The following is a 27,573-nucleotide window of genomic DNA, read 5'->3' as shown; positions in this document are numbered from 1 at the left end:
TATCAGAATCAGTAAACAGACAACCCACAGAGTGAGAGAAAATGTTCACAAACTGCATCTGCCAAACGACTAATATCCAGAATCTACCAGGAACTTAAATCAAGAAAAAAAAAACAAATAATCCCGTCAAAAAGTGAGCAAAGGACATGAATACACAATTCTCAAAAGAAGATATACAAATGGCCAACAAATGTGAAAAAAAAATGCTCAGCATCACAAATTATCAGGGAAATGCAAATCAAAACCACAATGAGATAACCACCTTACTCCTGCAAGAATGATCATAATTAAAAATAAAAAAATAACAGATATTGACATTGATGTGGTAAAAAGGGAACACTTTTACACTGCTAGTGGGAATGTAAACTAGTACAACCACTATGGAAAACAATATACAGCCGGGCGCGGTGGCTCAAGCCTGTAATCCCAGCACTTTGGGAGGCGGAGATGGGCGGATCACGAGGTCAGGAGATCGAGACCATCCTGGCTAACACGGTGAAACCCTGTCTCTACTAAAAATACAAAAAACTAGCCGGGCGAGGTGGCGGCGCCTGTAGTCCCAGCTACTCGGGAGGCTGAGGCAGGAGAATGGCGTAAACCCGGGAGGTGGAGCTTGCAGTGAGCTGAGATCTGGCCACTGCACTCCAGCTCGGGCGACAGAGCCAGACTCCGTCTCAAAAAAAAAAAAAAAAAAAAAAACAATATACAGATTCCTTAAAGAACTAAAAGTAGAACTGCCATTTGATCCAGCAATCCCACTACTAGATATCTACCCAGAGGAAAAGAAGTCATATGAAAAAGACGCTTGCACACAATGTGTATAGTAGCACAATTCACAATTGCAAAAATATGGAACCAGTCTAAATGCCTATCACCTAATGAGTGGATAAAGAAAAGTATTCCACACACCGTGGAATACTACTCAGTCACAAGGAATGAAATAAAAGAATGAAATAATGGCATTTGCAGCAGCCTGGATGGAGTTGGAGACCATTATTCTTAGTGAAATAACTCAGGAATGGAAAACCAAACATTGTATGTTCTCACTTATAAGTGGAAGCTAAGCTGTGAGGACACAAAGGCATAAGAATGATATAATGGACTCTGGGGACTTGGGAGGAAGGGTGGGAGATGGGTGAGGGATAAAAGACTACACATTGTTGCAGTGAGCTGAGATACTGCCACTGCACTCCAGCCTGGGCGACAGAGCACGACTCCATCTCAAAAAGAAAAAAAAAAAGACTACACATTGGGTACGGTCTATACTGCTCAGGTGATGGGTGCCCCAAAATCTCACAGATCACCACTAAAGAACTTTTCCATGCAATCGAACACGGTCTGTTGCCCTAAAACTGTTGAATAAAAATAAAAATTGAATTTAAAAAAATGAGTGAGTGGAGAGACGACATGCAGAAATGGCACACCTCAGGTGGCTGAAGGAGAGAAATGTATTTGGTGTCTGCCATATTTTTGCAACCTTCAGTGACACTTTTGTCCATGTCACTGATCTTTCTGGCAAAGAAACCATCTGCTATGTGACTGGTGGGATGAAGGTGAAGGCAGACCGAGATGAATCCTCGCCATGTGCTGCTATGTTGGCTGCCCAGGATGTGTCCCAGAGGTGCAAGGAGCTAGGTATCGCTGCCCTACACATCAAACTCTGGGCCACAGGAGGAAATACGACCAAGACCCCTGGACCTGGGGCCAGTCGGCCTTCAGAGCCCTTGCCCACTTGGGTATGAAGATTGGGCGGATTGAGGACGTCACCCCCATCCCCTCTGACAGAACCCATGGAAAGTGGGGTTGCCATGGTCACAGTCTGTGAACAGGACTCCTCAAACTATTTTCTGTTAATAATTTGCCATCGTGTTAAAAAAAAAAAAAAAAAGTGGGTGGCTGAAGGGGAGGATACTGAGTAATGGAGTCAAGGAATTATGAAGCTAGGGTACTAGACATCACTATTTGGTTATTTTCTAGCATGATGTTAAGAGACAGAAAAATATTACAAGCTAGGGGCTAAAGTTCTTAATGAATAAAGGAAAGTGAAAGAGAGATTGAAACATGAGAGCAACAAAGAGAGATGAAGAATACTAAATCAAGATGGTGTGTACCTTAAAAAATATGCATTTACTCCAAACCATGATTTCATGGAAGATCGATTTGGAAACAGTCATGGTAAGCTAGGTAAAGTCCAGCTACCTCTTCCTGGGTACCACTGAATATTGGGTAATGGAGAATGAAAAAACTTCAACTAAATAGAGCTCTGAGAGAAACAGTTTCTCGGGTTAAAACCATGCTTCGACCGGGCGCGGTGGCTCAAGCCTGTAATCCCAGCACTTTGGGAGGCCAAGACGGGCGGATCATGAGGTCAGGAGATCGAGACCATCCTGGCTAACCCAGTGAAACCCCGTCTCTACTAAAAAATACAAAAAACTAGCCGAGCGAGGTGCCTGTAGTCCCAGCTACTCCGGAGGCTGAGGCAGGAGAATGGCGTAAACCCGAGAGGCGGAGCTTGCAGTGAGCTGAGATCCGGCCACTGCACTCCAGCCTGGGCGACAGAGCGAGACTCGTCTCAAAAAACAAAAAAACAAACAAACAAACAAATGCTTCATTTACCTCAAGGAGATGGCCACAAAATTTTGAAAGGTTTCACTACCTCCAAGAAGTGTTACTGACCACTCTGTACAATCTTAACCTTTTTCTTATCTGTGTTCCTAAATCAGCCATAATTTCATGTATATATTTGTCAAGGACTTACTAAAGTTTAGACATTGTGGTAGATGTTAACGTAAATATAACATTATGCCATCTCCTCAAAAGTTTAAATGCAAGACTTCTTGTTTCCAGATAGGAAAACCTCAACTGTAATTTATGAAATGCTGGAGGCTTTGTGTGTCCAAGTCTGAGAGATAAAAACTGCAGGGGTATTCATTAATGGAGAGGCCACAATTTTAAAAAATTTTACCTCCTGGAGTCCTACCAGGTTCCTAACTGATAAGAAGGAAGGAAAATCCCCAATTCCAGCCCTCTCTAGCCATCCCCTTCCACCTAAGTGGGGTGGGTGAGGTGAGGGGCACTGAGAAGCACTTACGAAGTTCACAGTCCGGAAACACAGACTCATTAAAACACTGAGATCTAACAGGACTTCAGAATGTTTTCCCCCACCTTACTACTACATTACTAAAAGCCTGTTTACTGCAGTTCCTGTCACCTAGTACAGCATATACAGCTAGCAAGAAAAAAATTACTGAACATACTAAAAGGCAGAAAACAGTTTAAAGAGACAGAGCAAGCATCAGAACCAGCCTCACATAATATTGAAATTATCAGATCAGAAATTTAATACAATTATGATTAATATACTAAGGGCTCTAATGGATAAAGCAGATAGCATGCAAGAACAGGTGGACAATGTAGGAAGAGAGATAGAAATTATAAAAAAGAAACAAAAGGAAATGCTGGAAATCAAAAACACTGTAGCAGAAATGAAGAATGCCTTTTATGTGCATATTAGTAGACAGGACACAATTGAGGAAAGAATTTCTGAGCTTGAGGACATCTCACTAGAAACTGACATGACTGAAAAGCAAAGAAAAAGAAGACTGCAGAAAAAACAAAAAACAGAACAGACCCAGAGGAACCTTAAGTACGTATTACTAAGTGAAACAAGCCAATCTAAAAAGGCTGCAGTATGATTCCAACCACAGATGCTCCTTGACTTACAATGGGGTTATGTCCAAATAAGCCCATTGTAAGTAAAAAATATCCTAAATTGGAAAGTATTTAACATCCTGATAAACCCATCATAAATCAAAAAATTGTTCAAACCATCTTAAATGGGGGACTATCAATGTATGACATTCTAGAAAAGGTAAAACTATGGAATTGGTAAAAAGATCACTGTTTGCCAGGGGTTGGGGTGTGGGAGGTGCTGCGGGATGAAGAGGCAGAGCACAGAGGATTTTGAGTAGTAAATGTGGTCTGCATAATACTGTAATTGTGGATACATGTCACCATACATTTGTCCAAACCTGTAGAATGCACAACACCAATAGGAAACCCTAAAGTGAACTATGGAATATGGGTGATGATGATGTCAATGTAGATTCGTCAATTGTGACAAATATTCCAGTTTGGTAGGGGATGTTAGTAGGAGTGGCTATGCATGTGTAGAGGGAAGGGGAGGAACATTGGAAATCTTTATATCTTTTATTCAGTTTTGCTGTGAATCTAAAACTAAGTTAAGAAATATTCTCTCTGCTTCTATCTTCTGAAAGACATTGTAGAGAATTGGTATCATTTCTTCCTTTAATATTTCATGGAATTCACCAGTGGAACCCATCTGGGCCTAGTGCTTTTGTTTTGTAAGGTTATTAATTATTGACTCAATTTCTTTAATAGATATAGCCCTATTCATATTGTCTATTTCTTCCTGTATAAGTTTGGCAGATCGTGTCTTTCAAGGAATTGATCTGTTTCACCTAGATTATCAAATCCCTTTGCACCATTTTAATGTCCATAAGACCCATTGTGATGTCCCCTCTTTTATTTCTAATATTAGTCATTTGGGTACTCTCTATTTTTTTCTTAGCCTGGCTAGAGACTTACAAATTTTATTGTTCTTCATGAGGAACCAACTTTTGATTTTATTGATTTTGTCTATTGATTTATTGTTTTCAATTTCATTGGTTCTGCACTAATTTTTATTTCTTTTCTTGTGTTTGCTTTGGATTTAATTTGCTCTTTTTTTTCTAGTTTTCTAAGGTAGAAACTTAGTATTGGGTTTAGATCTTTCTTCTTTTCTAGTATATGCATTCAATGCTATAAATTTTCCTCTAAGCACTGTTTTTACTGCATACCACAAAATTTTGATGTTGTGTTTTCATTTTTATTTCATTCAGTTCAAAGTGTTTTTTAATTTCTCTTGAGATTTCTTTTTTGAGTCATGTGTTGTTTAGAAGTATGTTGTTTAATTCCCACATATTTTGGGGTTTTCTAGTCATCTTTCTATTACTGATTTCTAGTTTAATTCCATTATGGTTTGAAAGAAGACATTGTATGATCTCTTTTCTTTAAATTTATTAATGTGTGTTTTATGCCCAGAATTGGATCTGTCTTGGTGAATGTTCCATATGAGCTTGAGGAACCTCTGTTCTGCTGTCGTTGGATAAAGTAGTCTATAGATGTCAATTATATTCAGTTGATTACATGGTGTTTTGGAGTTCAACTATGTCCTCACTGATTTTCTGCCTGCTAGATCTGTCCATTTCTGATAGATAGGTGTTGCAGTCTTCAACTATATAGATTTATCTGTTTCTCCTAGCAACTCTTACCAGTTTTACCTCATGTCTCTTTACACTCCGTTATTAGGCATATGTACATTAAGGCTGTCTTCTTGGAGAATTGACCCATTTATCATTATGTAATGCCCTTCTTTATCCTTGTTAAGTTTTCTTGCTCTAATATCTGCTCTGTCTGAAATTAATATAGCTATGCCTGCTTTCTTTTGATTAGTGTTGGCATAGTATATTTTTTCCATCCATTTACTATTAATCTTTATGTGCCTTTATATTTAAAGTGAGTTTCTTGTAGATGATATATAGTTGGGTCTTGTTTTCTGATCCACACTGACAGTCTCTTTTAATTGGTGTATTTAGACTATTGACATTCAGAGTGATTATTGATTTAGTTGGGTTTCTAACCATATTTGTTAACTGTTTTCTATTTGTTGCCTTTGTTCTGTGTCCTTATTTTTGTCTTCCACTGTTATAACCTTTCACGATTGTAACTAAATGACTTATATGATTCCATTTTCTCTCCTTTCTTAGCATATCAGTTATGCTTATTTTTTAAAAAAATTAGTGGTTTCCCTAGAATTTGCAGTTTTTTAAGTTTATAACTAACCCAAGTCCATTTTCACATAACACTATACAGCTTCATAGATAGTATGAGCACCTTATAATAAAATAATCTTAATTCTTCCATCTTGTCATTTGTATCATTAGTATTCATTTCCCTTATATATGAGTATACATAAGCATATATATCATATATACATAAGCATACATACATAAGCATGCATAATTAAATACATTATTATTATTTTGATATTAAATCAATTAAGAAGAAAAGCAAAAGGTTGTTTTATTTTCACTTATTGCTTCTATACTCTTCCTTTTCTTAAGAAGGTCCAATTTCTGACCTATATTGTTCTTTCTCTCTAAGGAACTTCTTTAAACATTTTTTGCAAGGCTGGTCTACTGGCAACAAATTTCCTCAATTTTTTCATGTATGTGAGAAAGCTTTATTTCGCCTTCACTTTTGAAGGATAGTTTTGCAGGTTATAGAATTCTAGGTTGATAGTCTGGGTTGTTTTTTTTCCCTCTCAACACTTTAATATTTCACTCCATTCTCTAGTTTGTATGGTTTCTGAGGAGAAGCCAGATGTAATGCTTATTTTTGTTCCTCTGTACATAAGATGTTTTTTCCTTCTGGCTTCTTTAGGATTTTTTCTTTCTCTTTGTTTTTCTGCAGTTTGAAAATGATATGCCTCAGTGTAGTTTTGGGGGTTGGGATTTTTTTTCTTTTAGGGGGTTTTTTGACATCTATGCTGCTTGATATTCTCTGAGCTTCCTGGATCTTTGGTTTGGTATATTAATTTGGGGAAATTCTCAGTCATTATTGTTTCTGATTTTCTGCTATTTATTTCTCTTTTCTCCTTTTGGTATTCCCATTACACATGTTATGCCTTTTGTAGTTGTCCTGTAGTCTTTGGATATTCTTTTCTGGGTATTTTTGTTTGCTTGCTTTTCAGTTTTGGATGTTTCTATTGATATATCCTCATGCTTAGAGATTCTTTCCTCAGCCATGTCCAGTCTACTAATAAGCCTGTGTATAAATTTATATTTAGTGTCTAAATTCTGTATTAAATGACAAGTTCCTTGAGGGCAGAGTTTGTATTTATCTTTGATTTCCTTACAACTCCTAGTAGAGTTCTCTACAACAAATAGGCATAAATTTTATTAAATACAGTATATCATATTCTGTCATATGAGGTATGATATAATATGTGCCACAAGGCTGGATGTGGTGGCTCACGCCTGTAATCCCAGCACTTTGGGGCGCCAAGGCAGGTGGATCACCTGAGGTTGGGAGTTCGAGACCAGCCTGACCAACATGGGAAAACCCCATCTCTATCAAAAATACAAAATTAGCCAGGTGTGGTGGCACATGCCTGTAATCCCAGCTACTCAGGAGGCTGAGGCAGGAGAATAGCTTGAACCCGGGAGGCGGAGGTTGCAGTGAGCCGAGCCGAGATTGCACCATTGCATTCCAGCCCAGGCAACAAGAGTGAAACTCCGTCTCAAAAAAAAAAAAAGTGCCACAAAAAAGGTAGAATTAAATTACTAGATAAGTGAACGTCTACTAATACTGTCTCAGTCAAATGCTTAACTGCATTTTTGTTAGAAATGTATGTATCATTTTTGGTCGACTCCTTCGCCTGGATCTCAACCTAGGTTTTTGAAACAGCACTAAGCAATCCTATTAAAATTCTATAAACTTAAGCCTGGTTTGCTGACTACATTTATTAGCAGATGTGGTGACTCATTCTGATTGAGTCATAGAAAATAGTACATAAAGCCTTTGCCTTTATGTACTAATGACTATGACTAATGACAGTGACTCTCCCTAATGACACCAAAATTGTACAGTTGACCCTTGAACAACATGGGGGTTAGAGACACCACCCGCTGTGCAGTTGAAAATTTTCATGTAACTTTTGACTCTCCCAAAACTTAACTACTGTTAGCCTACTGTTGACTGGAAGCCTTGCCAATAACATATACAGTCAATTAACACATATTTTGCATGATATATGTATTGTATGTTGCATTCTTAAAGTTGTCAACTAGAGAAAAGAAAGTGTTATTGAGAAAATCATAAGGAAGAGAAAATATACTATTTACTATTAGGTGGAAGTGAATCATCATAAAGATCTTCATCCTCATCATCATCACATTGAGCCTTTTTCCCTTGCCTTCAGTCAATCTCTACATACCTATAATAAGTTGGAGTGAAAAACAGCCTCTAGGGTATTAGGTCTGTGTGATATATGCTAGGAGTTTTTACACTTTCTCCTTGGGTGGCCAAAACAATAGGATATAGCATTATAAGTATTATCTTTCAGTAATCTAAATAGTTCTGCTTCTGATTGGGTATGTTTGTTTTCATTTTCCTCTAATCAAAGGAGCAATGCCTGCATGTTTAAAAAATAACTTGGCTTGGTAAAACACTGTAGCAGTCTACACTGACGTTCACCAAGTATTTTCAGTTCCCTTTCTGAGTACCTGGTAGTACTGTATATCCCTTCCTCCATTAAAGTTAGATATGGTCATGTGATTGTTTTGTCAGTGAAATGAGACCAAAATTGACATGAAGCTTTAAGAGCTAGTACATGTACATAATTTGCTATTTTACCTTTATCCTGCTGCAAAAACTGTAGAAGCCCAGATAGAGAGCCTCCCTTAGCCTAAGTTCCTGAATGAGGACAGCATAGACAGGAACTCCCCCAACTGCCAGTTGACCTGCTCATGGACATGTAACATATTTTATGCCACTAAGATTGGGGAGTAATTAGATAAGCATAACCTAGCTTATCCTGATAAATATAGCCTTCACCCCAAAACAATGGGCTTTGGTAGTTACTAAAGGAATATAAAAGATTCGATGTGCTAATATTGGCCTAGTATTTCTTTTTCTTCATTACAGAAATGCTTATTGTACACAGCTTGTATAAAATGAATTCATCTCAAGATGATTAGAGTCATTCGCCATGTGTCAGAGTATTTTTCTTTGAATTAGAACCTTTGCTTGAGATATTTTATTTTATTTTATTTTATTTTATTTTATTTGTTTTTGAGTTAGGGTTTCATTCTATTGCCCCAGCTGGAGTGCAGTGGTACAGTCATCACTTACTGCAGCCTTGAACTCCTGAGCTCAAGCAGTCCTCCCACTTCATCCTCCTGAGTGGCTGGGACTACAGGCATGTGCTACCATGGCTGGCTAAATTTTATTTTATTTTATTTTTGTAGAGATGGGGTATTGCCATGTTGCCCAGGCTGGTCTTGAATTCCTGGCCTCAAGCTATACTCTCACCTCAGCCTTTTCAAAATGCTGGAACTATAGGCATGAGCCACCATGTCTGACTGAGAAATTTTAATATGCTTCTATAAGATTCCTTTCACCTGCCAATGATAGAATTGTAAATTTCTTGAAAGTAGTGACCATCATTCATTTTTGCATTTGTTCTTTTATTCAACAAACTTTCGTTAAGTGCTCATTATTTGCCAGGTGCAGAGTCAAGGAAGATGTTCAGGGAACTCTAGATAGTTTGGTAAAACTGGCAGGAGGCAGGCAGGGGCCAAAGACTGTAAAGCACTTTGTTAAAGTCTGGAAGCTTTAACAATTTCATAAATTATCTATACTTCATTTTAAAATAGTTTATCCACATTCATTACTTAATTTTATAATGCCATATCCAAGGTGACACAAACCGAGTTTTAACACTTCCGAGACCACCAATACATTGTATTTTACAACTTAGTTAACTCCTTTTTACATATCTTAGAATAAAGCTTTTTTTCTTCTATCAGTATCTTTTAATTTCTCCAGTGCACCAAGTGCCTTCTCACCTGGGGGCCTTTGCACATGCCATTTTCTTTGCCTGTTTTCCCTTAGTTTGGGAAATCAGTAGAGGTCATTTGTACTGAAATTGTTGGTACCATCTTCATAGAAAGGAATATATTTGTCTATGTTATATTGTTGTGCTTTGGGAAATCTACCAGTAAAATTAGAAGTTTTTTTTTTCTTCTATAACTAATATAAACATTAAGAAATAAGATATTAGGTGCTATTGGAAAGTTTAATTATCCCAATTCTCACAGAAGAAAATTTTCTCATCACATTGCCAGGTGGTTTCAAGCAACTCTTATTTACAAAATTGAAGAGCTTAAAAGCTAAGTTCTATTTCTGGTCTTTATTGTACAAATCTAAATACCTGTTGCAGAGACAGTGTGGAAGAGTGACGTTCCCTTTTTGTTCTCTCTCCCATCACCTTCTGCCTTTCCTTCTAGGGATTCTTCAGCAAGCGCCTGAAAGGCTCCATCAAGAGGACCAAAAGTCAGTCAAAGCTTGACAGAAACACGAGCTTTCGGCTTCCATCCCTTCGCAGTACAGATGACAGGTAGGAAGTTAACTTTCTTAAAACAAAAAAAAGCAGTTTGAGAATGAATTTTGTTAAGGCATTTTGGTCTGTTCTGAATTTCAATCAATGACAAATAGAAAAATACAATAAAAAATTGACTTTTATGTCACGTTCATATTAAGGCAAGATGCAAAATATTGACTCAAATACCCAACCAGTTTAAGAATCTTATAATATTAGAGAGTTTGTGGATACATAAAAACTAATTTCAGGGTCAGTTAAGCTGTTTCTGTAGAATCAAGTTATAGTGGTCAGAGGTGTATGTTTTGTTTTGTTTTTGGTAGAATGACTATAAAGAATAATGATGATGATAGCTAAACAGTTTTAGCACTGTCACAGAATGCTTCATACATGTTATCTTGTTTCATCTTTATAATAACCCTATATGATAAATACTATTATTATCACCATTTTATAGATGAAGAATCTGAAGTACAGAGAGGTTAAATAATCTTGCCCAGGGTCATACAGCTAGTAAATAGCAAAAATGGTATTTGAACTTGGGCAGTTTGGCTCCATAGTCTATGCTTTTTACTGCTATGTTCTGTATGTAAAGCATATGAAATTGGCCTTGTTGGTTTGCAATTACATCTAGAAGACGTGTGCTGAAAAGGAAGCCTGGATGGATTTCAATAATTAAGATGATTAGCTTGAGTAAACCTCAAATATATAGCTCCCTAAGGATAATATCCTTCAAAAATCATTGAATGTGTGCTGACACATTTTTGACACGTCATGTCTCGATGATGTTCAGAATTTTGGAAGTAGTGCTTGTGGTATCAGCATCAGCACATCGTCGCTACCACCAATATTTATTAAGTACCTATTCTGTGCCACACATGTTAAATGTAGTCTCTCATGTAATACAACAACCCTAGATACTATTATTATCCTCATTTTATAGATGAGAAACTGAGGCATAAAACGTTTGAGAAACTTGCCCAGGGTCACACAGCTAGTAAGTAGTAGAGCTGGGATTTGAGCTCAGGTCTGCCTCTCATATTTGATACTCTTATTTATGTTTTACTTTTTTTTTTTTTTTTCTGGTAAGTGACTATTTTTCACTTATCTACCTAGAAAACAGAAATAAAATTATAGATTTGCCGAGCAGATGATTACTGTCTTTATTTTGTAAATGAAGGAACTTGATGGGGGACTACTGCTTTATTAGCCCTTCTTGAACTACATTAAAGGTGCTCTGTGAAATTTGCAAGTCAGCCCAATTTGCAGTATATTTATTATCTCTTTTATACCTCTTTGTTTTAAGGTAATCATAAAAAATATTTTTGAAATATTTTTCTTAGTTTCCTATTATTCTGTAATTTTCATCATTCCAGGAATTCAAAGCATTTTATTAATGTCTCAAAAAATAGAATAACAATTTTTTTCAGATTATTGATTCTTAAGAACAAAGATGTTGTGCAGCAAATAAAACAGTCCCAATTCAATAGCCATTTTCTTAAATCCTGCAGCATCATATAGAAACTTGGGAGACAAGTTTTTTTTATAAGTTTACCTTATTTTTTAACCTTGCACTAAATATTAACTTCTTTATTTCAAACAAAGGGCTCTCTCCTATTTCATTTTGTTTTAGGTTGCCCATGGGAATTGTTTGACTGAATTACCAAGAGATCATTTTCTCCCAGAGTCTCTTGTATTTCTATTATATGGTTACTGTATTTTTAGCCTTTCCAGTGATCGAAATGTATTATTTGTGACTTTTATGCTGTTATGCTTTAATCAATAGCAAAGTCTTTCTTTCTTAAGTACAGGACAATAAAAAAGTGGTAGTAAATCTCAAATATTAAGTAACCCTTTTAATTTATCAACTCCATTTGAATTGCAGAGATTTCCTATACAGAAATTTTTCAAAAAACTTTTTCTTGTATAGGGATGTACTCAATGTAATTTGAATGTGTTCCAGTTTTAAAAAAGACTCTCTTGCCTTCAGATCGTTTGAACAGTCAGATAAATAGAGCTAAGGTACAAGATTCTCATCAGCTGAGTTCTTTGAATTAGTGCCCTTATAGGTGTGACCAAGTATTTTCTGAAGACCTCTGATTTTCCTGGGTCAGATGCATCAATTGCTGAAGTCAGCCATTTCTTTCAAAATGTTATACAGTGTCTAAATCTAAGTAGCAAAACATTTGTATTCTTTTATCCAATCTGTGGAACCTCCAGTTAGAGGTAGTAAGCAGCTCTTTTTTTTTTCTGTTTTTAAATTATAAATTAAAATACTCACTTGTCTTTGTTGTTTTGGAGGGGAAAAAGTTTCAGTATGTAAATAAAAAGAGCTAAAGACCCTCTTTATCTTTCCTATCTCCCCACATAAATAACCTTATTAACAATTTTTATATTTTCAACCCTCTTTAAAACTCCATACATAAAGGGAACCCAAGTATATGTTTCCATATTTTAATATAAATGGGATCATATTATGCATATTACTTTGTGACTTCCTTTTTAGTATAACTATTTTGTACTCTCCATATGTCAGTACATGTCAGTCCACATCATTCTTTTTAACAACTGAATATTTGTATGCTACAGTGTTTTTTTTTTTTTTTTTTTTTTTTGAGACGGAGTCTCGCTCTGCCGCCCAGGCTGGAGTGCAGTGGCCGGATCTCAGCTCACTGCAAGCTCCGCCTCCCGGGTTCACGCCATTCTCCTGCCTCAGCCTCCCGAGTAGCTGGGACTACAGGCGCCCGCCACCTCGCCCGGCTAGTTTTCTGTATTTTTTAGTAGAGACGGGGTTTCACCGTGTCGGCCAGGATGGTCTCGATCTCCTGACCTCGTGATCCGCCCGTCTCGGCCTCCCAAAGTGCTGGGATTACAGGCTTGAGCCACCGCGCCCGGCCGCTACAGTGTTTTTATAATAATGTACGTCACTTCTCTATTGATGGATATTTACATTGTTTCCCTTTTTTGATACAAAATAGAGATGTCATGAACATTTTTGAACATGTGCGTTTTTGTACTGGTGGCTGGGTTGGATTTCAGAAGTAGCACTGCTTGGTATAGAGTATGTACATTATCAAATTTTCCTTCAAAAAAGGACCTTTCCCACCAACAAATTAAGGTTACTTTTATCCTTCAGAGAACCTTTTCCATTTTGTCAATATATTGAAAGAATAGAAATAATAAACACTTATGTAGTATTTATTATGTGACAGATATATTCTAAGTACTTTATATAAGCTAACTCATTTAATCATCACAACCACCCTATGAGATAGTCACTGTCATTACTCCTATTTTGAAAATGAGAAAACTGAGATACAGAGAAATTCATAAGTTGCCTGAGGTTATAGAGCTTGGATAATGAGAGAACTGAGGTTCAAACCCAGGAAGATTGGCTTTAGAGTCTGTATATGTAACCTTTACTGTATATTACCTCTCTAAAACATGGGACGGGGGGGTAATTTCTTTGTTTTAATTTGTATTTTGATAATACTTAGTATACTGAATATCCTGTTATATGTTTTCTTCTTCTGTGACTTACCTGTTTCCTTTGCCCATTTTTCTGTTGAGTTGTTTATCCTATTTCTTATGATTTGGAATAGCACTTTTTATTACTACGGATATTAAACCACTACTATGCATGTTGCTAAAAATTTTCTCCCCATCTGTTTCTTGTGTTTTAAAATCATGTCTTCAAGTTACATGGAAGTTTTCAATTTTCCTTTCTCTGATATGTCACTCTTTTTGGGTGGGAAGCGGGGCTTATCTGATCAAATTTGATCAGAACACTGGACTCAAGAGGTGAGGGACCTGTTTCTTATTACATTCTTCTTTATGATGCTGTGCAAATCACTTTATTTTTCCCTTCTTCAAGAGGGAGAAATATTCTATCTGGAGCAATCCAGAGGATAATGAAATAGTGGACATGATATTTTGAAATTTTCAAAGTGTTGTGTGTGTGGTTTTGTTTGTTTTTGTTTTTTTTGTTTTTTTGTTTTTTTGTTTTTTTTGATACAGAGTCTCACTCTGTTGCCCAGGCTGGAGTGCAGTGGTGCAGTCTCAGCTTATTGCAACCTCCACCTCCTGGGTTCAAGCAATTCTCCTGCCCTAGCCTTCTGAGTAGCTGGGATTATAGGCATAAGCCACTGCCTCCAGCCAGAAATCTTCAAGGTTTTTGAGATAAACCACAAAGCTTATCTTCACTCATAACATTTTTATTTTTATTTTTATTTTTCGAGACAGTGTATTTTTCTATTACCCAGGCTGGAGTGCAGTGGCACAATCACGGCTCACTGCAGCTTTGACTTCTCAAGCTTACTTAATCCTCCTGCCTCAGCCTCCTGAGTAGCTGGGACTACAGCCACACACTACCATCCCTGGCTTATTTTTATACTTTTGGTAGAGATGGGATTTTGTCATGTTCCCTAGGCTGGTCTCAAACTCCTGGGCTCAAGCGATTTGCCCACCTTGGCCTCCCAGAGTCTGGGATTATAAGTATGAGCCACGATGCACAGCCCTCATATTTTTAAAAGATAAAATTATTCTCAGGAGGTCTGAGTTACCACTTTAAGATAGCAGAAAAACATTTTTAAATCAGTTAATTTTATCTAAAAAAAGCAAGCTGTGGAAAATACCATAGTTTTACCAAATAATGTTTCTAAAATCCAAATGTGTTGATATACAGTAACACATTCAGTATGTGACAGTTATGTACAAGCTACTATGCCGTATGCTACAGAGAATATAGCATAGAGAACCAAAGATACAGGCCTCAACCTCGAGGAGTCCAGTAAAAGAGGTAAGTGTCAAGGAAGAAATGGTATTGGTGAAGATAAAATTACTTCTTGTTGAATGGATCAGGAGAGACCTTAGAGGGCAATGGCCTGTGAGTTGGATCTTACAGGTGTACTTTCAACATAGAAATAGACACACACAGAACTTTCCTTGGAATGGAAATAATGAGCAAAAGTAGAAAGTAGGAAATTATGGAGCTTGAAGAGAATTACTGAATAGTTCAAGGTATTAACATGTAAAGGGGCAAGGTAGGAAATAAGTTTGGAAAGGTAAAATTCCAGTTTTTAACTTAATAGGTGAAAACAGTTCTGCTTTTTTGTCTTAAAAATTACTTAATATGAGAAATAAATATGAACTCCATCTTTAATGAAACTAGGAAAAATATGAGGGATAGATTACTTAATCTATAATTCTCACTTAGAGGACAAACAGATTAGTTACCTACAAAAGGAAATTCTAAAAAGAAGTCTATACTTAGGATTCAGTTTAGTTGCCAATTAACAGATACCCAAAATAGAAATGACTGAAACAAGGTAAAAAAATTTTTTTTTCACTTCTGTCTGAAAGTGGACAGTCCTGTTCAAGTCTGCCATCTTTAGGATATTCAAGAATCTCCTTATAGACATAAGATAGCTACTAGAGCTCCAACCATAACATATTTGTTTTAGATACCAGAAAAGATGGGCCCATAAAAAGACACATGCCTTCCAGCTGAGTTATCTCCCTTTAAAGCAATCTCTCTGAAACCATACCTAGTTGACTTTGACTTCTGTCTCATTGCCACCTTTTTCTAAGGGAGCCTGGGAAACTTTATACCTGGATATATTGGTGGGCCCAATAATATAGGAATCTGTTCTTAAGGAAAGAGAGAGGGATGGACATTGGTAAGACAGCTATCAGTCTCTGCATAGGAAGTTGATTTACCCACCTACTCTGGAAAGGTTCAGCTTCCACCCAACTCTAGAAAGTCAGCAGCCAGACTTACCCCTGTCACATAGCAGTTTGGAGAAATTGAACCACCCTGGAGAAACGGACCTACAGATAGCTACATTTGTATCTGTGGGTCCTTTTTGCCTATTAAAATCCCAGCTGATAAATTCATTCCTACGTAGATCCAAGAGAAATAAAAATATATATTCATATAAAAACTTGTGTGTGAATGTTCATAACAACATTATTCATAATAGGCAAAAAGTGATAACAACCCAAATGTCCATCAACTGATCAATAGATATACAAAAACATGATGTACGCATACAATAGAATATTCATCAGCAATAAAAAGAGTACTGGTACATGTTGCAATGTGTATGCATGTTTTCAACCTTGAAAACACTGAAGTAGGAGGATCGCTTGAGCCCAGGAGGTCAAGGCTGCAGTCAGCCGTGATCGTGCCACTGCGCTCCAGCCTGGGAGACATTATTATGTCTCAATAATAATAATAATAATAATAACAATAATAATAATAAGCCAGTCAGTCACAGAGTACTACATATTGTATGATTCCATGTATAAGAAATGGAAATGCCAAGAATAGGCAAATAAATATGTATCATCTTGAAATATCTGAATGCTAAGGTTTAAAAAAATATATATTAAAATATTCTAGAAAGAAAAAATAGGTTACATACAAAGGAATGTTGGGGATCAGGGGATGATGTTGGAATTCTCAGTAGAAATAATGAAAACCAGACGTTAGTGGAGCAATGTCTTGAAAATTCTGAGTGGAAATTATTTTCAATCCAGTATTCCACACCCAGAGCAGATCTTGAATGTCAAACTGAGGAGTTTGGATTTTAGCGTATAAGCAACAAAGAGCCTTTTAAACATTTTTGATCAAGGAAATGGCCTAATCAGAGTTTTGCTATAGATGGATTAATCCAGCAGTGGAATTTCAGGTAACTTAGTTTGCAGATACTAAGTTTGAGAGACCAGTTAACAAAAAGCTATAAGAAGATATATTGAAGGCTCCTAGGCGAATAGTAGCGGTGGAAATGGAGAGGCAGAGACAAGATAAGAGGAACGTTTTAAAGGCAAAATCAATAGGATGTCACAAAGTCATCATTGTTCCAAAGCCATCTAATCAGATAAAAGCCAGTAAAGTGATTTCCTAGAATCAATATTGGCAGCATTTTCACATTAAAGCCATGTCATGTAGGAGGGTGTTGGGACACAAAAAGACTCTGTGATGTTTCTGCCTTTCATTCAAATGCACTTAAAACTAGGAAATGACTGAAAACAGTGGTACTATATTGTCAGGCATTCCAAGATTCCAAATGCCTCTTGCCAGCCTTGCTTTGGAAGTGCTACTTAAATTTACCAAAGACTAAAGGTAAAGATGAGCATATGGAATAGAATATTCTCACCCACTCCAAACTTCCCTCAAATAAAAACCTTCACAATAATGTTCTCAATTCTAAGGCCTGCTAACAAAGTATGGTTTTAAGTAGTCTACTTTTTCTATTGTCAAAAGATACCTGAAAGTAAGTATGGTGTTCATTGGTAGGTGGAATTATGGAACGATATTCTTTGCTTCTTGAGTTTCTCCTTATTAATTAGAATTGTTTAACTTTTTATTTTGAAATTATATGAAGAAAGTTGCAAAAATAGTACATAGAGTTCTGCAGACCCTTCCCCCCAGCTTTCCCCAATAGTGAGGTCTTATAACTGTAGTATAATATCAAAACCAGGTAATGGACATTGGTATGGTAATATTAAATAAACTGCAGACTTTATTCAGTTTTCATCAATTTTACATGCATTCATTTGTGTGTGTGTGTGTGTAGTTCTGTCCAATTTAATCATATGTATAGATTTGTGTAACTACTACCGTGATCAAGATAAAGAACTCTTTCATTACCAAGAAAGAACTCCCTCTGCTACCCCTTTATAATCATATCCACCTCCCCACACCTATCACATCTCTTAAAAAACTACTAATTTGTTTCTCATCTCTATCGTTCTATCATTTTAAGAATAGTGTTTAATAGAATCATATAGTATATAATTGGTTGAGATTGCCTTTTTTTTGCTAAACATATACCCTTGAGGTCCATCCAAATGGTTACATGTATCAGTAGTTTGTTTCTTCTGTTGCTGAGTAGTATTTCATTGTATGGATGTACTACGGTTTGTTTAACCATTCACCCATTGAAAGACTCGGGTTGTTTCCAGTTTTTGCTATTATTCATATGAATAAAGCTGCTGTGAACAGTTAGATACAGGTTTTTGTGAACATGTTTTCCCTTCTGTGGGGTAAATGCCCAAGAGTATAATTTCTGGGTTCTATGGTATGTACATGTTTAAGTTTATAAGAAACTACCAAACTATTTTCCAGAGAGGCTGTGCCATTTTACATCCTGATAAGCAATGTTTGCAGGGGAATTTTTTGTGTCGCAAGAGATTTTCACTTATGTTTTCTTTTAGAAGTTTTATGATTTTAGCTTTTATATAGAAGTCTATGATCCATTTAGAGTTCATCTGTGATTGCTTTAAATAAAAGATCTTAATTCAGAACTTATTGGTGTTCTCAATATATATATATTCTACATATATATTAAATATATATATTCTACATATATATTAAATATATATATATATTTTTTTTTTTAAGAGACAAGGTCTTGCTCTGTTGCTCAGGCTAGCGTGCAGCGGTGCCATCATAGCTCACTGTAACCTTGAACTCCTGGGCTCAAGCAGGCCTCCTGCCTTAGCCTCCTAAAGTGCTGGGATTATGGGCATGAGCCATGGCACACTGCCCAGTTTAAGATATTACAAGATTCCAATCAAAACTACAAACTTGCCCCAGCCAAACCACTTACAGGCAGTCTGCCTGCCTTTGGAGAAGGAAGTATGGTAGACTACTTTCTTCTCTCATCTGCTTTTCCCCTCTAGCCTACTAACCATGTTTTAGGTACCCTCCAGGTTTTGGGGAAGGAGAAGCAAAAAAAAAAAAAAAAAGATGAGAAAGAGGAGAAGAAAATCCTACTACTACTATCTTAGCCTTCCATAATGCTCTGAGCCTAACAGAAATTTAAAGCTGACTTTTCTCTCATGGGGCAATTTGGGGACTTTTTCAGAGATTTATCCCTGAGGAGCTCTCACCTGTGGTTTTATTGACTTTGACAAATACATTTCTCTTCAAAGTGCTCACTTGTGAATCCTTTCTAGCAAGGAGTTCTTGATGCTTTAGTTTCTTCATCACACAGTCTTACGGTCCACAGGAAACCTCCACAAATCTTTTGCCCTGACAATCTCTAGGAGTACAGGCTTATCCAAAAGCATGAATGTTCTTGCTCTGCCACCAACAGTTAGTTGGTCATTTCTCATCATCTGGATTTCCCAGATGGAATCAAACCCTGCTCTCTATGTATCTTTTACCCTTCTCCCTTGTAGGTAGCAGGAGGATGCGCCTCACAACTTCTTTCAAAAATTGTTTCTCACAAAATCTTTCCCATTCTCCATTCTCTGACCACTTTTTATAGTCTTGACATAACTGAGAGGATCAAGGTAGTGGAACTGGTTCTAAAACATTTCCTTTGTAAATGCTGCAGTTTGTCTGATACTTGACGTTGGTATACAGAATCTGTTTTATCTAGGTGTCTCAATTGAAACTTCAATTCTCATATCTCATTGCCTATGTATGTAATACTTCTATAAATCTGTAATCTTTAGCTACCTTTCAAAATGCAGCATGGCTCAGTCTTTCCCTCTCAATATTGTGTCCTGTCACTCCTGCCAAAAGTCTTCTTTATAATATTATACTTGCCATACTGCTTCTTATTTCTCTGCTTTTGATCTTACTGTCTCCTCTAACCCAAATGCCATTTCCTATTCCTGTACCCTGCCCTTTGTCAAGGTTACTTCTAGTTTATCCTCATGCAACAGTACCCAAGTCAGGAGTTACATGCTCCCTCCCTTCTTTTTGGTATTCTTCCCACATATCATCCTAGACTAAGTGCCTACGCCACCCCCCCAACTACCTGTGGCCAACTCTGCATCCTTTATTCTAGGACTAACTGCTTTCTATTGAATTTATCTTTTCATATGTCTGCTTACTGCAGCAGATTGAAAGATCCTCCAGGATACAATCTTTGTATCCTCATCCCCTAGCACAATGGCTGTCCTATTGAGGAACTCAGTACACATTTGTTGGCCTGAAACAGAAGAGGAGAGTCAAAACTGACTTCCAGATAATAAAGAATTACAATCTTTTAAAATATGGTCTATGTGGATATGACAGCTTCTCAGAAATTACTGGACTCCAGGCCATTAATTAATCAATACAGGCTAGCTATCGATTATAGAGTTTCCTATTCCAGATTTACAGCCTTGGGCCAATTAAGGATCCCTTACTTTTATGAACTAAAACCCAATTGAAGTTTCTAATTGCATCATGATAGCATTTTAAATTCATTAGAATGCTTTATCTTAATAGAAAAAAATATTTCTACACATTTACTCCATCTTTGTATTCTTCCAGTGAAGAGTGTATTCAAGAATAGCTTTCCTGATCTCAACCAGATGAATAATTTACATAAAATGAACTAATGCATATCATATCACTGCAAGAAAAGTCTATGTCTATAATCATACTTCTTCACATTTGTATTGTACTGCAGTTTATGAAATAGATGTGAAATTATAGATTACTGCATTTGATTCTCACAACTGTGTGAGATATAAGAAGAAAAATCATTATCCACATTATCTACACATATCTTAAATGAGGTAACTAAGGTTCAGAAAGAATAAATTATTTACTGTATGTCACATAGCTAATAAGTGGTTCGAGCTGATGTGAATATGTAGGGCTTTTGGCTTCAGTTTGAGTGTTTTTTTCTATTATACTCTTTGTTGTGTGTGTTGATAGGAATCCTAACTTGCTGACAAAATAAGAAAGAAGGGAAAAACAAAGGCAAAAAATTACACACACACACACACACACACACACACACACCCCTCTTATATCAGCAGAATACTGTACAGTAATAATTGAGCCAATTTATGATCATATTTTTGCAATTTGGAAAAATATAAAGCTGACTCCTTACTGTACTCTTTTCATCTCTCCTCCTCTGCCAAAAAATCCAAATGGATTGAATGAAAACTTTAAAACTCTAAAAGAAAATATAGCTTATTTCTTATGATCTTGGAATTTAAAAACTCTTTGTCAACATAAACTGGGGGGAAATAATTATAAATATGACAGAAAAAGAACTAATTTACTTAATATACAGAGTGTTTACGTATCAGTTAATTTTAACAATTAGGAAAATGGTTTAAGAACATGGAATAGCAGTTTATAATTCACAGAAAAGGGAACTGAGATTGCCAATAAACATGTACAAATGTCCTCAATCTCATAATTAAAGAAATGCACACTAAACCCATAATCAAATACCATTTTTTACTAATTATACAGGCAAGAGATTTTGAAGTTCAGCCACATCTCATGTTGAAGATAGCATGTAGAAACATGCACTGCTGATAGACACTTAAATTGATGTTGTGTTTATGGAGGGTAATTGAGCTGTATCAGAAATTTAAATGCATATGCCCTTGGATCTAGCAATTTCACATCTGAGAATTCAAAGTATGAATATATGCACATGTGCATGAAGATAATATGTACTAAGATATTCTGAATTTTGTTGCTAATCACAAAAAAAGGAAATTTAGATGGTCGTCAAGGACTGTAAATTATTACAAGTTCATGTAAAGGAATACTATGTGGTCATTACAAAGAGACAAAGTATATCTGTATGTTCCAATATGGATAGAAGTCCAAAATATTCTCTTAAAAACAGTATTGTACCATCCCATTTATGTAAATGAATATGTATATATAGATATATGTTTATATTTAAATATATATTTTTAAATACATACAAATATATTGTTATATAAATATATGTAATATATATTACATACATTTATATAATTATATACATATATGGGTACCTTTGTATAAAATATTTCTGGGTTCACAAAAACTGTTAATGGCCTCCTTTCTATAGGAGGTTGTGGGAGGTACCCTTTTTTTATTATTTACCTTCTATCCTTCTGAACTCCTGGAATTTTTTGCCAAGAGTATTTATCACTTCTTGTTTAAGGAGAAAAATTAAAAGATGATTAATTTTTTTAAAAAACTGTTTCAAACCCATGTCTCCCTCTAGCTATTTTACTGTTGTCACCCCTTCACAATCAGACTTGTGGAGTTAATCTTCACTTCCTCATATTTCATTCATTTTCTCAACCCACTGAAATCTCATTTTTGTCCTTTTTTCTGAAACTGCTCTTGCCAGCGTCTCCAATTACCTCTAAATTCAATTCTCAAATTCAGTGGCCACCTTTCTTGAGACCCCTCTTTCCGGGCCTTCTGTGATACTTGAGTCATGTGGTTTTTCTTCTCTCTCAAATTCTTCAGTGTCTTTTGTCAGTTTTGTAGCTTTAAATGTTAACATGCCTCAGGTTATGTTTTTAGGTTGTCTTCTCAATATGTGTGTTCTGTTTCACGTTCACATCTACCCCCACAGGAACCTCAAACTCAACTTGTATAAAACTTGATTTTATTTGTACTGTCATCTCAACCAGCATTGCCTCCTCTTTCCTATCCCTGTGAAGGACATCATCGTCTTTCACCCAGTGTTTCAAGCTGGAAATGAGCAGTTGTCCTGGACTCTACCCTCTCCCCAGTTCCTCTAGCATTCCAGTCATCAAAGCCTATTTACCTCTTAAATCTCTCTCTGTGCCATCTACTTCGTCCCCATATCTGTTAGTCTAATTCATTATCTTTACTCAGATTACTACCATAATCAATGAACTGGTTTCCAGGTCTTTCATTTCTTTTCTCTCCACTCTCTGTGTACTCCTTTCTTTCTCCACTCCTTAGCCAAGGTAGTTTTACTGAGACACACATCTTACCATGTAATTCCCCCTCTACCACCTAAAGCCTTCCGATGTACATCTACTGGTATTGTGATCAAATTTAAATACCCACACATGACTACAAGTCTGTGATCTCTCTCAAACCTCATTATTCACCAGGCCTCACCCACTGCAACACCCCAGCCTCCTCCTTCTAACATCCATACTATAGTAGAACCACACTGCTGAATTTCTTTCACTGTCTGAACACCACAGCCTTGCATACTCTCATACAGGCCTTTTCACATGCTATGCGTTGTCTCTAGATCTCCACACCTGCATATAATGAAATTCATCCCCTCCCCATGAAGATGGTTACAACTTTATGTTACTGTTTTCTCCAAGAAGTCTTCTCTGAACCACCCCCACCTTAAAATCCTCTACTTAGTGCTCATAGAGCCTTTTTTGGCATCCTTTTTCATAAGTCTTGTCACATTGTATTATAATGGATTGTTAACTCACTAGATTATAAATTGTGTGTGAGTACACAGACCATGCTTTAAGTCTTCACCTTTGTATTCCTTGCATCTACCTCTAGTATAGTGCCTGACCCATAATGCACACCACTTAATTATTGGTTAGATTGATGGATTCTTACATATATTCATGTATACAACCAAATGAGAAACTAATGGGAAAGCAAGTCATTTATGAGTTTAGGAATTATTAAAAAGTCAATGTTGCCAAGCATGTTGGCTCACACCTGTAATCCCAGCACTTTGGAAGGCTGAGGCAGGAGGATCACCTGAGGTCAGGAGTTCGAGACCAGCCTGGCCAACATGGTAAAACCCCGTCTCTACTGAAAATACAAAAGTTAGCTGGGAGAGGTGGTGCACGTCTGTAATCCCAACTACTTGGGAAGTTGAGGCACGAAGATCACTTGAACCCAGGAGGCGGAAGTTGCAGTGAGCTGAGATTGCACCACTGTACTCTAGCCTGGACGACAAGAGTAAGACTATGTCTCAAAAAAAAAAAAAGTCAATGTTATTGAACTTCACCAGTTTTTTTCCTCTCTTATCCTTCTTTTACCCATTACTTTTATGGCAATTATGAGACTAAAAGTCTGGCAACTGAAATCAGAAATAAGGAAATAAAAGCTATAGTCTGTCCACTGTTACTGGTATGTTACTTGAGTTGGATTACAAGTTTGGTTTGGTTTGGTTTAGTTTCTGTTTTTTAAAATTCAATATAGTTGTGTTTATATTGAATTTGTTTAATAGGTACTAGTAGATTATATTACATTTGCAATTTAAGGACAAAAAGATGTGTTATAACATGGTATAGTTTCTGTAAAGGAATTATTCCCTAGTGCCTATCATCTTGGAGGCAAGTTGGATTTTCTACTCCCTAGAACATGTCTTAATGTTTATAATCTAGTCTTCCTTCTGTATCCACCTTCACTGTATATCTACATGTATATGTACCAAGTACAAAGTAAGTAAGGATATTTTTGTCTCTGCTGATACATTTCTTTACCATGAGTTTCTCATTCTGAGTGACAACTCAGGCTGACATCCTTCTTCATCATTACCAGCTGGTCCCATTAGACCATCCTGTCCTAGAGGTTGAGAGCAGGGAGAAGTAGGACCTATATGTTATGTTTCCATAAATAGCTTTCTAGTGTGAATGGTGTGGTGTGTATTTTTAAGCTAACATAAAAATCAGTGAGTAATATAAGCAGTAGAGACTACTGGCTTTAACTACAGCAGGTAAACCAGTTCAGCCGGTGCTGTCAGGATCCTCAGGGCGAACAAGTCTTTGCACATAAGTAGAGCTCTGGTAAATGAGTTCTAATTTCTTTTTTTTTTAATCCAGGGAGGGAAACCTTTAAAATTATGATACAAGAAAGGATCTGCACTTTCAAATGGCAAACATCAGTTGAATATTTTCACAAAATACTTAATTGGAAAATAATAAAATCCAGGGAGCAGGTAAAGCTACATTTTTCCCAAAGTGAAAGCTCAAATTCAATTTTTAAAAAACTGATTAGATACTATATAAACTTGCTGGTAGAGTATTAGGATACCCAATTTTGTTAATTACTACCTAGGACATTTTCAAACAAGGTGAGTGCCTTAGAAATGCATACTGATAAATACAACAGTATGTTGCTGCACCCAGCTTACTGGCTGAGCTGTCTCATCAGGAATTCACTGAAGCAGTCTGGAATCATAACTGCCAAGCCAAGCAGAAACTCACCTGCACTGGAGTCCAGGATTTTATGTGGCAATAAGCATTTTTAATTAAAAGTTTCCCAATTCCTAAATTTGGAACTAAATCTGTAAACATGTGGCAGATTGAGCTAGCACCACCAAGCCTCATTGGAGCTGTGGGGGAAATGTGGCATTTTGAAAAATTGGCCAGTTAAGCTGAGAAAATCCAGCTGTGTTTTACTTAAAATTGCACTAATCAGTGTTATTTTATTCCCGTTTTCTTCACCAGTGTATTTGCTGTTATGTGTATGTTGGCTCCCCATTTCCCAGCCCTTCACTTTTATCTTTTAAGACTGATTCGTATAGTGGTAAGGATTCAAGCAATATAATACTCATTCACTTTAGTGAGTAATAGAAAGCCTCACCTGCCTTGTAGTTTATTTCTTAAATAAGTCAGAAGCAGCAGGTAATTGTCATCAGCAAAGCAATTAGATTTTAACCATTACCTATCACATTGCTAGAGGTCTTGAAGTTTACACACAAATCAAGATTGTCTGCTCACTTTAAGATAAGAATATAAAGAATATGGTGTTTCTTAATTAGAAGTAAAACTGCCTCTGGGAAGCAGTTTTTTCATTTAAATCAATACATGAATTATTCTTACATGGTGTTTGGGATGATGGGGCAGTATGGAAAATAGTCAGGGAGAGAACCTGGCCCGTAGTCAAGGGATTCACAAAGTCCACTTTCAAGGATGGGTTAGATTTTTTGATGAAGGCCATTGTCAGATTGGACTGGGAATCGTTATTTTAAACTCATTATTCTCCCAATAAATCCACATTCTGCTTTCCATTAGAGGAGTAAACTCTGGTGCCACACAGGACTACTAAAACTCTGTAGTTAGTAGATCTAAGAAAAACCAATTCAGGAGGAGGTAAACATGAATTAGAAGAAACTTGGGGTTACTAATGCTATTATATTGAAATATTTGTATAAATAATGCCTCCCCTGTCCCAAGCCATTCCCAGGCTGTTTGATCTTCCTGTTTACTATGCTTCTCTGGGAATTACTTCTGTCTTCTCGGAGACACTTTCTTCCCAATACAGGGAGGGCTTGCTTATTTATTCAGTAATAATGTTGAATATATTAGCAACTTTGGTTTTCAATTCAGTACACACACATAAAAATGCTAAAAAATATGAGATTCTGAACTATGTATTAATTGAAATTTTGGTAACTAGGAGGAGTTTGGAGTTATAGTTCCAAGTGGCTTAGTTTTAAATCCTCTTATGGCTACATTTGAAGTTAGACCTAAGTATCAAAATGAAACTTGTTCAGCACTGGAAATGCAGTGAAAAAAAAATAGTTTTCACCATCTTTCTCTAAAAGAAAAAAATATATATAACCCAGGTAAGTTTCAGTAAAATAATACCTAGAAACATTAAACCACCAGTAGGCACTGTAAAGGAAACAGAACACATGTGAGAGAAAGCTTTGTACTTGCAAGATGAGATATAGGAAATAGCTTCTGGTAAAGGCGTGGGAATTGTATATGAAGCCAGCTAAAGTTTCTCAGGTTAGTTCCTAGTAGAGGTTTTACTTTTTATTTTTTATTTATTTTGTATTTTTGGTAGAGATGGAGTTTCACCTTGTTGCCCAGGCTGATCTTGAATTCCTAAGCTCAAGTGGTCTGCCCACCTCGGCCTCCCAAAGTGCTGGGATTACAGGCGTGAGCCACCTAGTAGAGGTTTTAATAAGAGATTATCTTCCACTCCTAGAGTTGGCCTCATCTCTTTTCTATTGCCTTTTACTGTGAACTTGTTCATAGAAATGGATAGAAGCCTCACCATTCCTTCCTGTCTTAAAGTAGTCAACTTTGCCACGTTTACAGAGCATGCCCCTTGCGTTATTCAACATAGTTTCTCCTTGGTGCCTTCCAGCTCTAATCTCCTTATACGTGTAGCACCATGGCAACAGGCCCAGCCTAGAGCCCAGGTGCCTTATTTGTTACCTGAGGGGCTAGGTGCAGCCTGAAGGAATATTACCTATCCTACAAATTGGATAGATGAAGTCTTGATCTGTTGTTTGTGTTTCTCTTCTGCTTCTATGGAAGGCTTGAAATAACACCTGGAAAACATTTATTCAAAGATGTTATCAGTAACCAAAGGCAACAAAGAAGCCATCTTCTATTTGTTCTCGTCTTCTAAACAGAGAATTGTTTTCTGACATATAGCTCAGAAAGTGACTTGCTATACCGGGACATGTGGCATCGCTATGATTTGGGGTTGCACTGCCAGGTGGCTCTACCATTGCTTCATGTAGGTAGACATTTATTTTGTTTGAAATAAAATTAATTTATGCTTTAGAAATTTTTCCTAGAGAATTTAAAAAATAAAAGTAAGCCTTTGTCATACCTCCTTCTGTTTTAAACATGCCTTAATCTTTCCTGTTGAAATGCTCACCCCAGAGCAT

The 27,573-nt window shown here is 36.6% G+C and overlaps 1 protein-coding gene across 10 annotated transcripts in view; it reads left to right on the top strand.

The window, feature by feature from the left end:
- RASAL2 (RAS protein activator like 2) overlaps positions 1-27,573 on the top strand; it is a 373,040-nt gene that overhangs the window by 303,001 nt on the left and 42,466 nt on the right. For all 10 annotated transcript variants that reach the window (XM_003893469.5, XM_009192642.4, XM_003893470.5 and 7 more), the window contains one exon: positions 10,134-10,243. In XM_003893469.5, the coding sequence (XP_003893518.2) occupies positions 10,134-10,243 (110 nt within the window). The remainder of the gene's footprint in view (positions 1-10,133; positions 10,244-27,573) is intronic.

Source organism: Papio anubis, chromosome 1 (genome assembly GCF_008728515.1).
Source record: "Papio anubis isolate 15944 chromosome 1, Panubis1.0, whole genome shotgun sequence".
NCBI lineage: Eukaryota > Metazoa > Chordata > Mammalia > Primates > Cercopithecidae > Papio > Papio anubis.
The sequence above is the reverse complement of the archived record's forward strand: the minus strand, read 5'-3'. Positions and strand labels throughout refer to the sequence as shown.